We start from the raw sequence: 13,458 nt of genomic DNA, 5'->3' as shown, positions 1-13,458 counted from the left end.
CATGGCCACAACCAAACAGAGGAATTAGCTTGAGCAGAGACACGGAGGAAAACACAAAATTGTGACTCATCTGCACTGCATATTTATTCAGAGTGATCAGTTGATGCTCTGTTTTTAAATACCTCCTTCTCTCTGTTTATTTAATCACCAACCCCCCCTCCCAGGTAACAAGGATTTTACCATCTGGATGCTGTAGTGTCACATCCCACCACAAGAGGGATCAGTGGGGTCAACTGCAGCAAAGAGCGTTTGCACTACATGAGTCGTTTTTACAGTGAATTTAGGTGTTCCTTACTGGGAACGCTGCAATGTGTTTGTGTTGTTTGTATGCCTTCACTAATATGCCTACGCTTGCTTCTTAGTGCATGAGTGTGTGTGTGTCTATGTGTATACGGCAAGCTTTTATGGAGGACGTCAACTTGTGTGTGTGTGTTCCGGGGATGCCCAGTGTAAACTGTTTAAAGTAGGCAGCATAGAGTTTGGCTTTGGACCGGTCATCCCACTTCTGCTTCATCTAAACTGTGGCTTAGACTCTCTCACTCCCACTTCCTCCTGTCTTCGCAGCCTCTCTCCTCACTTTCTATCCTCCTACTGATTTCTGTCCTGACCATATTTCTTCTCTTCCTTTTCATCTCTAAGTACCACCTGTACTTTAGTGATTCATTAGTCTACAGCATATTTCTGCACCTTATGATGAGGAGTCCCATGACCCTGCACTGCAGGACAAAGCGAGTTTGGATGATGGATGGATGGGTTGATGAGGAGTAAAAAGATCCAGAGCATGTATCTTTACAAACCTGCTTTAGAGGGTAGCAAAAAGAAGACAGGTTAAAAAACAATCAAATTAAAGTCTGTTACTGGGGGATCGGTAGTGTAGCGTTGCTAAGGCCTAAAGGAAACATTCAAAATAAAACAATCTTTAAATTAATAAATTGGGCGCCAGGCAAGCATCCTTTAGGCATCACCTGCCCCGCACTACAGATGAATACATAAAAAAAAAAATCCTTGTTTCAGGCTCACCATCACTCCTTGCACATCCACTTTAAATAGTATTAAATAGTATAAACATTCAAACTTGCTCTCCTGTGCCATTGGCCTCCACTCCTTGGGTTGATTTTGCGCTCTCTATCATGCACTCTGATCCTAGACAGGCTTCTGTCTGCTCCCCCCATTGTTTTTTGCTAAAAGCAACACTATTCAGTTGTTTTTATGTAAACATACCTAAATAGTTCTTTTACTCAATTACACATTGTGTCCCCTAATTGTCTTCTGTGTTGTCCTGTCAGTCACATCAGTCTTGTTCTAAAAGATGTCTCCTTTTTTCCTCCATTCTTATTGTTCAGCCTCCATCTGTCTTTTCTTTCCTCACTTTTCCATCACCAGCTTTCTTATCAGCAGTATTTGCAGCCAGTTCCTCCTCCTGTCTCCATAGGCTCTGTCAATGAGATGTTTTCCCTTCACATGTGCAGTAAAGCCAGCTGCAGATACTGGGCCCTAACATTCATTCACAGTGAATTAGCCAATCATCCCTTCCCTAAACAAAAGCTTTATCTGAATGGACGCTCTAACCTTCCTGCCAAATTGCAATAGCAGCTCCTGATGCTTGGCAGCTGCACATTATTACAGCTAAGAATCACTTCCTGTTTTGTCACCATAATCTCCTTTGGGTCAGTACATCTTTGCATTGTAGAAATGTATTTCAGAGGAAGCTGGAATTTTCTGAATGCTTCTGGATGTGTGCAGCCAATGTTTTCTAACTTTTATTGACTTTTCCATCTCTCATAAATGTAGCTGGAAAACCGAACACTTCATTTTACACATTTGTTATTGAACCGATGCAGCAGGACATTTGACCAAAGGAGACACATTTGTCTGTCAGCAAACTGTGATGGGAACCACGGAAAGTGTCTATATTGACATTGTGACGAAGATGTGACATCCCCCTCACTCAGCGACCGCAGGAGGGAACTTCCTGCACGGCTGCACTGGCTCTGATTGGACCAGTCTGGGAGCAACAGGAAGTAAAGAGACATATATCAGTCAACTGGAGGCTAACACTCTAAAGCTGTGGAACAATAAACACACACACACACACACACACATATATTCTTTCCTATAAAAATATTTGCCCTGGTGCTGCTGCTGCTGCTGCAAGGACTCCAACTTAATTCATATCACACATCACATCACACCCTGAGCACGCACACGCTGCACAACACAAGATTTCATGTAGTGTCTGCTGTATGTCAGAATCCACGTGTGCATCCAGCACTGCATGTGCTGTATTTTAGGAGTAATATTGTGTGACAAGACAAATCATTACTGCGACCACTCTGCACTGTGAAGTCATACAATCAGACATGTTTTGTGTAATGTTGTGTCATGCTGCTGATACATTTTTGTAACAGGTGGATGGGCCTTCATTTGTTTTACTGACAGAAAAGCACTGTAGAAAAGAGTGTTCTCATGAGCCAAGTCTACAAACACTACCATATACAGTCAGTGCTTCTCACTTCTAAAAAAACATCAACCACATCAGACACACACATTACACCCGTCAAGTCTCTCCAGAATGTGTGAACCAGCTCATGGTTCATAGATGAATGGCTTTGTGTCTCTCTGTGTGATGTCATAGAACCAGAAAAGCAAGACAAAACATGCAAGGTACACGTAAAGGAAAAACACACACACGATTCAAACTTTAGTGACTTTTTTTTTTTATTGTTGCTGGAATATCAACACCTAAATGTCTGGTTGGACTCCCATTGATATTGGCCTCTATATTATGGACAGTATGGAAATCAGTTATTTCTGTATCACAATTGCTTTTTAAAAACTACTGGTTCTGGTGGTTTGTTAAATCCGAGGTTTGGCATGTAAAAGCAGTGTTTTACTTTGGAAAATGTTGCTGTTATGTGTTACATATCTGTGGATGACTTTAGGGTACACTTTTTTTTGGTATCACAATGACATTTCTAAACTAGGCACATGCCGGCTGAAGGCCACAGTGAACGATGGATTCAGACGGCCTGATACATATGATCTCTCGAGAGGTGACACTGGTCATCTGTGGGGATTTAACACTGGAACTAATCTTTGTTCTTAGTTAAGGCAACTGTAATAAGACTGTATTAGTGACACACATGCCTAAAAATGTAATGTAACATTCAAGATTAAACAGGTGAGGAGGTATTGACTCACTGTAGGAGGCAGCCCTGTGTGGCCATCCAAGGAACTGCAGTTATTTCCACTTCAATGTTCAGCTAAGGAGCTGAAATATGATGTCAACATTGAAGTGCTACATGCCATGAGACAAGACAAAGACTTGTGTGGTGTTAAGTTTAACTCTTTAAGGAGGAGAAGTGGAAGGCACTGCACTCACTGATATTTAGTTCACAAACAAGTTAACTGCAAAAGCATCTACAGGAAAATTCATTAATTAGGGTCACACATACAAATGGATTAAAAAAAACACAATCTGCACAGAGTATAACAGATAAATTTACAGACACATTTCCCTTTGATTAACTTTGAATAATATATTTTATATATACAGACTGTACACATACTTACAAATGTATACAAAGAGTGACAACACTGGTAAACAAAGTTGTAAAAGTTTTAGATAGTTTGCTATAATAACCTGAATTTAAAAAAGCACGTGGAAGGTTCTGAGATTTCAGGTGTGAAAAGTGGATATATTTATTTATTTAAATTGTAAATTGTTTCATTAGAGTTTTGGAGTTTTTCTATTTTTCTGTTTTATTTTTTTATATAGCGTGAAGGCACAAAATCGTACAGATGGGTAAGGAAATCTATTCCACAATTTCAAGCAGGAAGTTAAATGTCATTTTTTTTTCTTTTTTTAACGTGTTGCCCGATAATCAGGCCAAAGCTGTGAATATAAATACCAACTGACTGTGTGTTAGCACCGCAGTTTAAATTCCTGACAAACATCTTGCTTCCTGGAAAACATTTGGCTGTTTTTTTGGCGGCCCTTCTCACTTTTCTGTCAGCTGTTGGGAGATTTGTCTATGTATTTTTGGCCAAAAAGTGTTTTTGATTCAAGTCATGACAAAACATTCAGCTGGCATTTTTTTAAGGTGGACATTACAGAATTGCAGCACTGACGGCTGGAAGTGACTCTTGCGTTAGTCGCAGATGTAAGGAAGGGAAATAATTTAACTCTGCATTGACTCACTAAGTTCATTAATAGAAACACTGAAGGGGAGTATTATCATGGGAGTATAGTGCAGTAGTTGTAAGTATGCCTTTTAATAAGAGTTGTACTGTGGTAAACATCAACATCAACCGTCCCCATATGGAGATAAGCCACCATACTATGGTTGGACAATATCAACAATAATACTGTTACTATGAAAATGTCATTTAGTTTAAGGTAAATAAGAGAGGTACAGCATTCCTGCACTATGAAATGTGTCAAACCCACATCTAAGACTGGTGCCTGAGTTTTTGAGAACAGAACAACACTCTGAGTTTGTAATATTTGTATAATAATAATTATTATTCTGACATGCATGTGGATGATCTTATGGATGCTTCAGGTGTGAGGACGAGGCGGCAACCTCTGAGACATGAGGGCAATGCAGAAGTGTTAGAAATTGTAGTTCATGCTGCAGCCTCTAGGGGCTGGCTCTAGAAACTGAATCAATCCCCATAGACATCTATATTAAAATGTCCAACTTAACAGCAGGAATAAACATGTCTACATGTGATTTTTCTTGTGTGTAATGAACTCATTTTTATAATTTTATGACTTAACATTATGCATAATTATGGGTGTGACTGCATTGAGTGACAGTTGTTGAAAATGCAGTTTCCAACCAGTTTCACCTAATAAAGTCATCACCCTGCTGGAAAATCTATAATTTCTGTTATTTTTAGCTTGTTATTTATACTCAATCTCATTTTAGAGCTGTTGTTTCAGCCACCAGAAGGCAGTTTAATAGTAGCTATGCTTCTACATTTATCCTCCATCCTCCCTCGGACACAGTGACATAGCAAGACTCAGTCCATGTCCTAATATGAAGCTTGTTATGAACTTCATGTGGGTCCTCTTTGCATTACACTGGTACAGAGTCTACTCCTACTCCTTTTTTACTGAGACCAACCCTTGTTCTGTTTCCTTAGAGGGAGTAAATGACCCAGAGGTTCTTGCTAATCTCTATTTTGTAAGCAAGAGAAAATTGGACAGTCAGCAAAGTAATTCAACCCTAAAGTATCCAGTTTGCAAGGTCACTTGTTATTAACAGTAAATAATGTGACTGCACAAGGACATCGTATTGTTTGTGTTTGCAATTGGCAAACATTGTTACAGCATTAGAAATAATCCAACAACTAACCACAATGATGATAAACAACATAAACTCTCTTGGCGTGTTGTGGGGATCAGGCCCATCCCAGTGCAATGGTACAGTCCAGCACTATCTGGTTAGCATGCTAACTTCAGTCATCAGTTGTTATTTCTTCACATTCATTTTTTGGTAGTTTGCTAGACAAGGCTTTGGATGATACATTTTAAAAAAAAACAAAAAATATAAAACCCTGGAAACATCAAAACACTGTCAAGAAAGCCTCCAAGTCAACTGTCAAATTAAAGCTGCTGGAATTAATATTCAATTATGTTAACTTTCCCACCCAATGTAAATAAAAAGCATAGTCTTCTATATTTTTGAATCATTAACAGGATGTGACGCTGTTGTCATGCATGTAACATATGTTCACATTTGGTCTTAATGATGATGATGATCTATAGAAGTAAACTGGAGAAATAGGATGGGTTATACTGGCATTACCTTAATTTCACAGATTACATTTAAATAATTCAACTGCCCATAAAAACACATTTAAACACAAATAGAAAATAATACACAGCTAAAAAAAAATACTAACAGCCTGTCGGAGTCCTTGAAGGTCACACACCTCTACTGGTCTACTGGTTGCCATCCTTGTCGTCATCATCTCCATCATCATGTGTCCCAATTACAAAATCACCTCCACTCTCTTTAGTCCAAGTCATGTCCACAGTCCTATGTGACCTTACCATACCTCCATTTACCTTCTTTCAGTTAGTGTGTCCTCTAAAGTATAAACCCCTTTTTGATGGACTCTTATACTACTGAGTGTTCGTTGTGATGGTGGTGGTGGTGATGGTGCATGCCGCTGCCACTCAGCACAGTGTGGTTGATGGAAGACGCTGATCGATCGGACCCCTCTGCCGTCGTCCCGTTGACGTTCTCCTGGCGCTGGCAGCACAGGATCTGCCTGAAGGTGGCGCTCATCTCCTTGTCACGGTAAGAATAGATGATGGGGTTCATGGCTGAGTTGAACTCGGCAAGAAGCAGGAAGAACTTTTCGTAGTCTAAAACGTTGCAGCTGGCGCAGAAGACATCAAGCAGGAGGATGACCAGGCCGGGGGTCCAACAGATGATGAAGGCACCTGAAGACACAGAGAGAAAATAAATGATGCATAAGGGCTTTTTAGCTTTAAACAACCTCCATTTTAATTGATCAGAAATGAATGCAAGACCTAAGGTGGTGTATAAATGAAGGCACAGACAAACCGGCGGGTTTACTTTACTGCAGGTTAAGATCCTGCTGTGACTTCCTTTGGCTTGTTTTGCACCAGTAATCATTTCTAGTCAGCAATAAAGTTCAAGGATTATTCCTCTGCCTCAATGGGCCTGATGACACACGTGGACTGAGTGTGTATTTGCTTCCACATAATGTGATATTACTATCTTGAATCTCAGTAAATCAGTAGGTTTTTGTGACTCGTAATCCTCGTGTCCTTGATCCTGCAGCCTGATCTGTCATGACTCACACACACACATTCCTTGGTTTACACTAGTGCTAAATTACACTAGTATTATTTGTGTAATGCTGAGTCACATGTCTGTAGTTTGATGCATACTCTGGCTAGTTTGTTCCAAGAGTACATCTAGTCTTCTCTCTACTCTCACTATGTGTGCCAATATTACATTTTCATAATAAAATGTTGGCCATACTAATTGTCTCCCAACTACTGATGGGATAATGTAACCATCAGCCAAGTGTTTTTGGTCTGTTCTGGAATAAATAAATGTAGCTATATCACCCTCAGTCTACCAAACAACACAACCACGTCACTCTGTAACCACATCTAAAACTTTCAAATGACAGATTTTGAGTGCAAAGTGCTTCAACACTCTCTTGTGGGTGCATTAGGTTAGCAGTTATGGGACTGCTAAAGGGTTTTCCTGTCAATTAAAAAGGTATTGGGATGAAAATAACTAAATTTAATAAATTAAAATACATTTCAATCAAATACATCAGTGGATTTATCCATTTTTCTTTTACTACAAAAATAAAAAAAACTTTTTATTTACTATATATATTTAAAAAAAACACTATATATATATATATATATATATATATATATATATATATATATATATATATATATATATATAAAACACTTACAGTATACATTTAGTTTTTTTACATTTAAAAAAACAACATGTTTTGAAACTGTATCTGTGGTAATCATTCATCTCCAACCTCCTGAGGTCATTTCATAGGCGCAATGCATCATTTCATTTCACTGATGAAATGTCGGCATGTTAGCACAGTGTTGGGGGGGAGGGGTCACACTGACCCATTGCTCATGAATGTCAAGTTCAAGTGTTGCAAATTCTGCCAACAGATGCCAGACAACTGCAGGACACTACACTCTTGAGACAGTAAAATAAAAATGACTGGATGAGAAATTAGGCGAGCAGAGATGACAGAGACAGAGAGGCAGTATTGACAGACGGGCCTGTTATCTGTACTGTGTTGCAGGCGGCAGCTGCAGCGATGGCTTGACCTCACTTCTCAGCTATGCAAGTGGACTCTGCAGAGTTGGATACATTTTTTTAAACGGTTCACAGCCCCAGCAGAGAAAGTATCTGAACTATTTGTCTCACAGTAAAACTTGTTACTATCAACAGGACAAGACTCAGCAGAAAAAAACACCAAGCAGGCGTTCAGAGCTTCAGTCAGAAAAACAGCATTCTAGTAAAATAGTGTTCAAATATACATTTACAGGACATTTATACTGATTTTTTAAGGAAGAAACCTGCCCTTGTTTGAAGCTATGACCTGATTCTTTCATTTCCCCTCTGATCCAGGGGCACTCATACATTGTCTCAAAACATAGCTAACTCTGTTAGCCTACCACACCAGGCTCACAGAGGGTGAACCAGAGTTTTTGTTAATGGAGAAAGCTAATAAGTGAATTCTTCTCCCTCGTCACTACTTGCTACAAAATGCTACACGGAGGGAAAAGAGACTGGAGAAATGGAAAGTCCCTGGAGGAAAGTAAATAAACATGACTTCGAGGCAGGCCTGGAAAATTTGGAAAACTACTTTGACAAGTTCCATGTCTTGGAAGAGCGTGAAATCATGTGTATGGGATTTATCATGTCTTACCTAATACTAAAGACTGTTAAAGAAATTCAGGAGGTTTTTATTTCAGCTTTAAACAAAATAGATAAACAAAAATGATAAAAGACATGATGCACAGCAGCCATGAAAGCAGACTCAAAACATTATTTGTATCAGGCTGTAAACATGTTTATTTCTGCTCTAAAGCTGAACCTTTACCACGGGCGTCCCCAGAGGCCATTAAGGAACTGCAGCTTTTGACAGCTTCATCTCTCACCCTGGATGATGCTGTGTTTATAGACAGCCTCAAGTGGCCATCTAAGGAACTACAATTGTAATAGCTAACATAAGCATTCTCAATCAAAAGAAAAACTGACCAAAATAAATACATAAATAAAACGTATTTACATTGGTCAGTCACATTGAAGACATTCTCAGTCCTGAGCATTTATTCCTTCCTTTTCTTTCTTTCCTTTTTTTCCTGGCGGAAATGGCGCTACATAATAAAAGGAACAGGGGAGCTATGGGAACAAAAATAAGGAAATAATGGAGACCAGACTATGGCAATGAAGACTTAACTCTCCTAAACACACACACAGACACACACACACGCACGCAACACACATTATGCTCAAATGAGGGTAGACACAGATAATTGTGCACACAGTCACTTACATAATTACCCATGGCACAAAGACAGATGGAAGAACATGTGGATGATGTTGAGAAAGCTCTCAAACAAACTCTCCATTCCATCCCTGCACCCTTTGACTTACAATCAACACGGTAATCATTATTACGAGATGACATTTTGGGGTCTTTATCTTTCCCCTTTCAGAGTGGAACATGTGGATCTCTTTTCCCATCTGACTGTGTATCCGTTGGAAAGGCTTTCCTCTAATGGCTGACGTGTCCAGTTTCTTCTATTAGTCATCATTAAGATGTTTACAGTGTGTCTATTTTCTGTTACTGACACCTCTATTCTTCTTTTACACTGACAGCGGCTTCTTGCATTTACTTCAGTCAAATGCAGCCACTGAATTGCAGGTTAAACAGCCTAATGGATCATACTGGTGGTTTTTGCCTGTTTAGGCCTTTAATGGCCTTTCTACACTGCGATTTTTAGCGACCTTATAAGACCATTGCATGACACACTACACAATGTGAATCTAATAAACTTTGGTATGACGTCAAGTTTGATGCGTGCAGATTGTACGATGGATCACAAGTTACGTCGTACATCAACATGCGAGGAGGAGGAAGACGTGGATGCGGGGTGACAGGTCGTAGCAGCTGTCACACTGTGAGTCAGTCATCCTAAATTTCAAGACGCTGACAACGGCCGTCGTGGAACCTGTCTCACAGTGCGACGTAAGACCACTGATTCAGAGCTACGACCAAAAATATCTCCACGATTCTCCTACGATGCTCGTCTTTCATCTGGAACAGCCCAAAATCGCACCGTGTAAACCAGGCATTACTAGAAATCACATGTTTGTTGATTGCCCACATTTGGGGCTGCCATCAGTTTCAAAATCTGTATTTTCTGATACATCCCCACAGCATGGGTTTCCATAGTGGTGAACACTATGTAATCTTTGCCTTCTCAAATTTACAGAAATGGTGATAGATGTACATGGAAATAGTTTAGTTTCTGATTACTTTAAAGCGGCTTGCTGAAAAATGTCTTTATGATCGACCCTCACCAAGAACAGGGCTAAAATTCTGGCTCCAGATTCCCACCATAAACGTATTTATCAGTGGCGTAGGAAGCATTAAAAATGTGGGGGGGGGACACCTTCTGTGGGTGGGTGGTGAAAAAAAGTATCAGTATATTATGAAATATAATATAATAATATGAAGTAGTTGCGATTTCCTGTGGATTTTAACAGGTTGTTGAACTATTTTACCTACAGAAGTAAACACTTAATGACTATTTCAGAGACAGATTCAACAAAAACTCTGTGACAAACAGAAACTAATTCCAAGTGAAACAACAGTTTTGTCAAACATACTGGTGCTACTACACTAACAGCCTCTATATCTGAGGCCTTCTCTCATTTACAGAGACAAAAAACTGGCAAATCCCATAGAAAAATGAACCAAACTGCTTAATGCAGATAGTACTGAAACACTAAAAATACTAACTTACAAAAAGTCTTTATTTTTATTTGCTTATAAAACTGCTGAATTCACAACAAACCTTGTGGATGTGTTTATAATGATGCCCTGCCTCATCTGCTACATCAGTGTTTCCCTGTTCATATAATGCCCCACTGTGTCCTGATGGTCCATCACATGTGTTTTATTCTTGCTGATAAGAATAGGAGCAGGTGTCTGTGTGCACTGGCTCAGCGAGGCTGAAGCTAGCAGGCTAACAGGAGCTAACCTGGCCTTATTACAATATGGGTTAATGCTGAAAACAACTCTAACTCTCCGTGTCTTTGTTGGGAATCTCCTCATGTCCATTGTGTGTGGGGAGGGAGCAGAAAAGGCAAACAACATGTCATCAGACAAATAATACCGTCTACTGTAACTGAAAGTAAACAGCGGCTTCCTCCCAACTTTTCTAAGTTGATTTAACATCAACCTAACGTCACCTGGGTCCATGTGACAAAACAGTCAGGCTTCAGCATGAGCTGGACTTTGTGGGATGACACTGACGTTACCTCCTCCAGCTTCGAGCAGCACTGACGGTTCTCTTTACGGTGTTTTACGCTCGCTCGAAGAAAGCCACTGGCTTTGTTAGGTCCGTTACTACAGTAACGGTATTGCAGCCACGTGGTGACCACGAAAACATGGAGTGGATTTCAGCGGTGAGGTTATTCTCTTATGAACCAAGTGGAACGAACAATTGCTCGTGAAAAATGGAGTTTTTCACGAGCAATTGAAACAGCGTTAGGTGGAGTTTCCTACTCACTAAATGTGGGGGGGTCCAAACGGGCCGTTTTAAAATGTGGGGGGGACACGTCCCCCTCTGATATAATGGTAGCGACGCCTATGGTATATTTATCGGCCAAATGTGGTGTTTGTGGTTATTGAGGATGTGTTAAACCAGTAGAGAGAGGAAGTGATGTAAAACTGCAGGGCAAAGCGAATACAAACTCACAACAAGTGAAAAACAAAACTCAAAGGAGACCCAGATTGAACAAGTTCTCCTCTTTAAAGGTCTGGAGTGATCTCCTGTCTTTATAGCAGTCTTTAGTTGAATGACACCAGCATCACTGAAAGTGTTCTTACATCTAATCATGTGACAGGATTGGTTTGAGCATATGTGTTGGTTTCATAAAACATGACTTTTCCAACCATTTATCTGTTGCTGTCTGTCATGAGACACTCATCGGATGATTTCTCATGGCTGGTGCTATCGGTTTACCACTCCTAAACCACACCTAGGTTAATGCAGGACACTGTCTCGCCTGTTGTTTAGCCACAAGTGCATCAGCTTGAATCCTGGCATTATGCTGCATCAGTTGTCTTCCACTCTGGCACACCCCAGAACCAGTTTCCCTTCCTGGTGTCCCACAGCTGACAGTCTGAACCAAGCCCAAGTGAATGTCTAGAGTAACTGTCATGTTTAAATACACTGATGTTAGTAGGAGATGTCACTCATTGAATACACCCAGATCTCCTCCCTGAAATATTTTGCAGCTGTTTTTCTATTTTTAAGGGAACAAATGACAAATACACTTGTTCTAATGTTACTATTTCCTTATATAAAGTTAACACTTAACATTGTGGCCCTTTAGGTCTTTCATCCTCATAAGCTTTCTTTCACACCTTTGAGAGTCTCTAGACTGTGCTGATGTATTCCACATGTAGCAACATACTTTACTCATTAAAAGCTTCACATTATGGGATTTTCATGTCTTACTATTATTCCTCAAGTGTCATCATGGCGGCTTAGGTTTCCACTAATGTGAATTCTCAGGCCCTTGGCCCTTTAAAAAGACCACTCTCACTCATCTGTATGTCTCGCTCCCTTTCCTCGCATTAATCTCTATTTGTGTCACCTTGTTCTCTTGCTTGTTTCCTGTCCCGATCTTCTGAATTTTCTTTCCATCTTTTTCTAATATTATCTCTGAGCGAGGGCTTGCTTTCCTTTCTGCCTCCCTTTATTTTCAATGTAGCTAACTCTGTGTGTATCCCACACTTTCTCTGTTTACCTCTTTCTATCATTTTTTTCTAAACCCAGCCATCATCTGTGGTCATGCATGATCCTGATATAAATTTCTGAAATGGCCCAGTGGCTTACCATTTGTCCACAGAAGGATTTTGTTTTCCTCCTTCTTTCCCACACACACAGACACTGCAGATTAGATAAAAATGAACATTCAGTAGCTGAGTGTTCACTTATTGATAAAGAGGTCTGTGGTGCACACAGTGATGGAGTCTGGTGGTGGTGTCACAGTGATCTAATGGTTACAGAAACATGCTTTGACTGGAAACACAGTGAGTTCTTTGAAATGGCAGTAATGTTTTTTTTTCTGCTCTGCCAGCACAAAAAGCCTGTAATATACAGTATCTGTAGAGCTGCTGGTCGGCAGCAGTGACTCACTTCCAGGTGCTGAGAAGTATAAAAAGACAAACTGCAACACTAAAAACACACATTATTTACACACATGGTTTAGATAGGAAGCTATGACCAAACCTACCAAACACTAGCTGTATCTAATTTTGTAAAACTGCATCTGATTTCAAGCATCTTTTAGTCCTTTTGTTCAACATCAAAACACTGACTGTTTTACAATTGTTTGTTTGTTTCTGGTGACTGTAGGCGATGTATGTATGCAGCAGTGAAGCATCGGAATGCATCAGATTAAAAATGCTTTGATAAAATTGTAGTAGAATGACAGGAGTCAGAGAGTGTAAAGCATATACAGCCCCTGGTTGACATTGTGGTTATGAAGTGTCTACTTATACACATTGATCTGCCAGTAGATCAGTTTATAATTCTGTAGGGACTAATGGAACTTGAATGTTACAGTGAGGTGAGAAAATTTGAACTATTGAGCACAGCATTGCCGATGA

General features: G+C 39.9%; 1 protein-coding gene across 1 annotated transcript in view; it reads right to left on the bottom strand.

Moving 5' to 3' along the window:
* Positions 1-2,693: 2,693 nt before the first annotated feature.
* lpar1 (lysophosphatidic acid receptor 1) overlaps positions 2,694-13,458 on the bottom strand; it is a 31,075-nt gene continuing 20,310 nt past the window's right edge. The window contains exon 3 of the mRNA XM_028418375.1: positions 2,694-6,460. Within this exon, the coding sequence (XP_028274176.1) occupies positions 6,132-6,460 (329 nt within the window). The 3' untranslated portion in view covers positions 2,694-6,131. The remainder of the gene's footprint in view (positions 6,461-13,458) is intronic.

This window comes from Parambassis ranga, chromosome 12, assembly GCF_900634625.1.
Source record: "Parambassis ranga chromosome 12, fParRan2.1, whole genome shotgun sequence".
NCBI classification, from domain to species: domain Eukaryota; kingdom Metazoa; phylum Chordata; class Actinopteri; family Ambassidae; genus Parambassis; species Parambassis ranga.
This window is presented reverse-complemented; position numbering and strand designations above follow the sequence as displayed.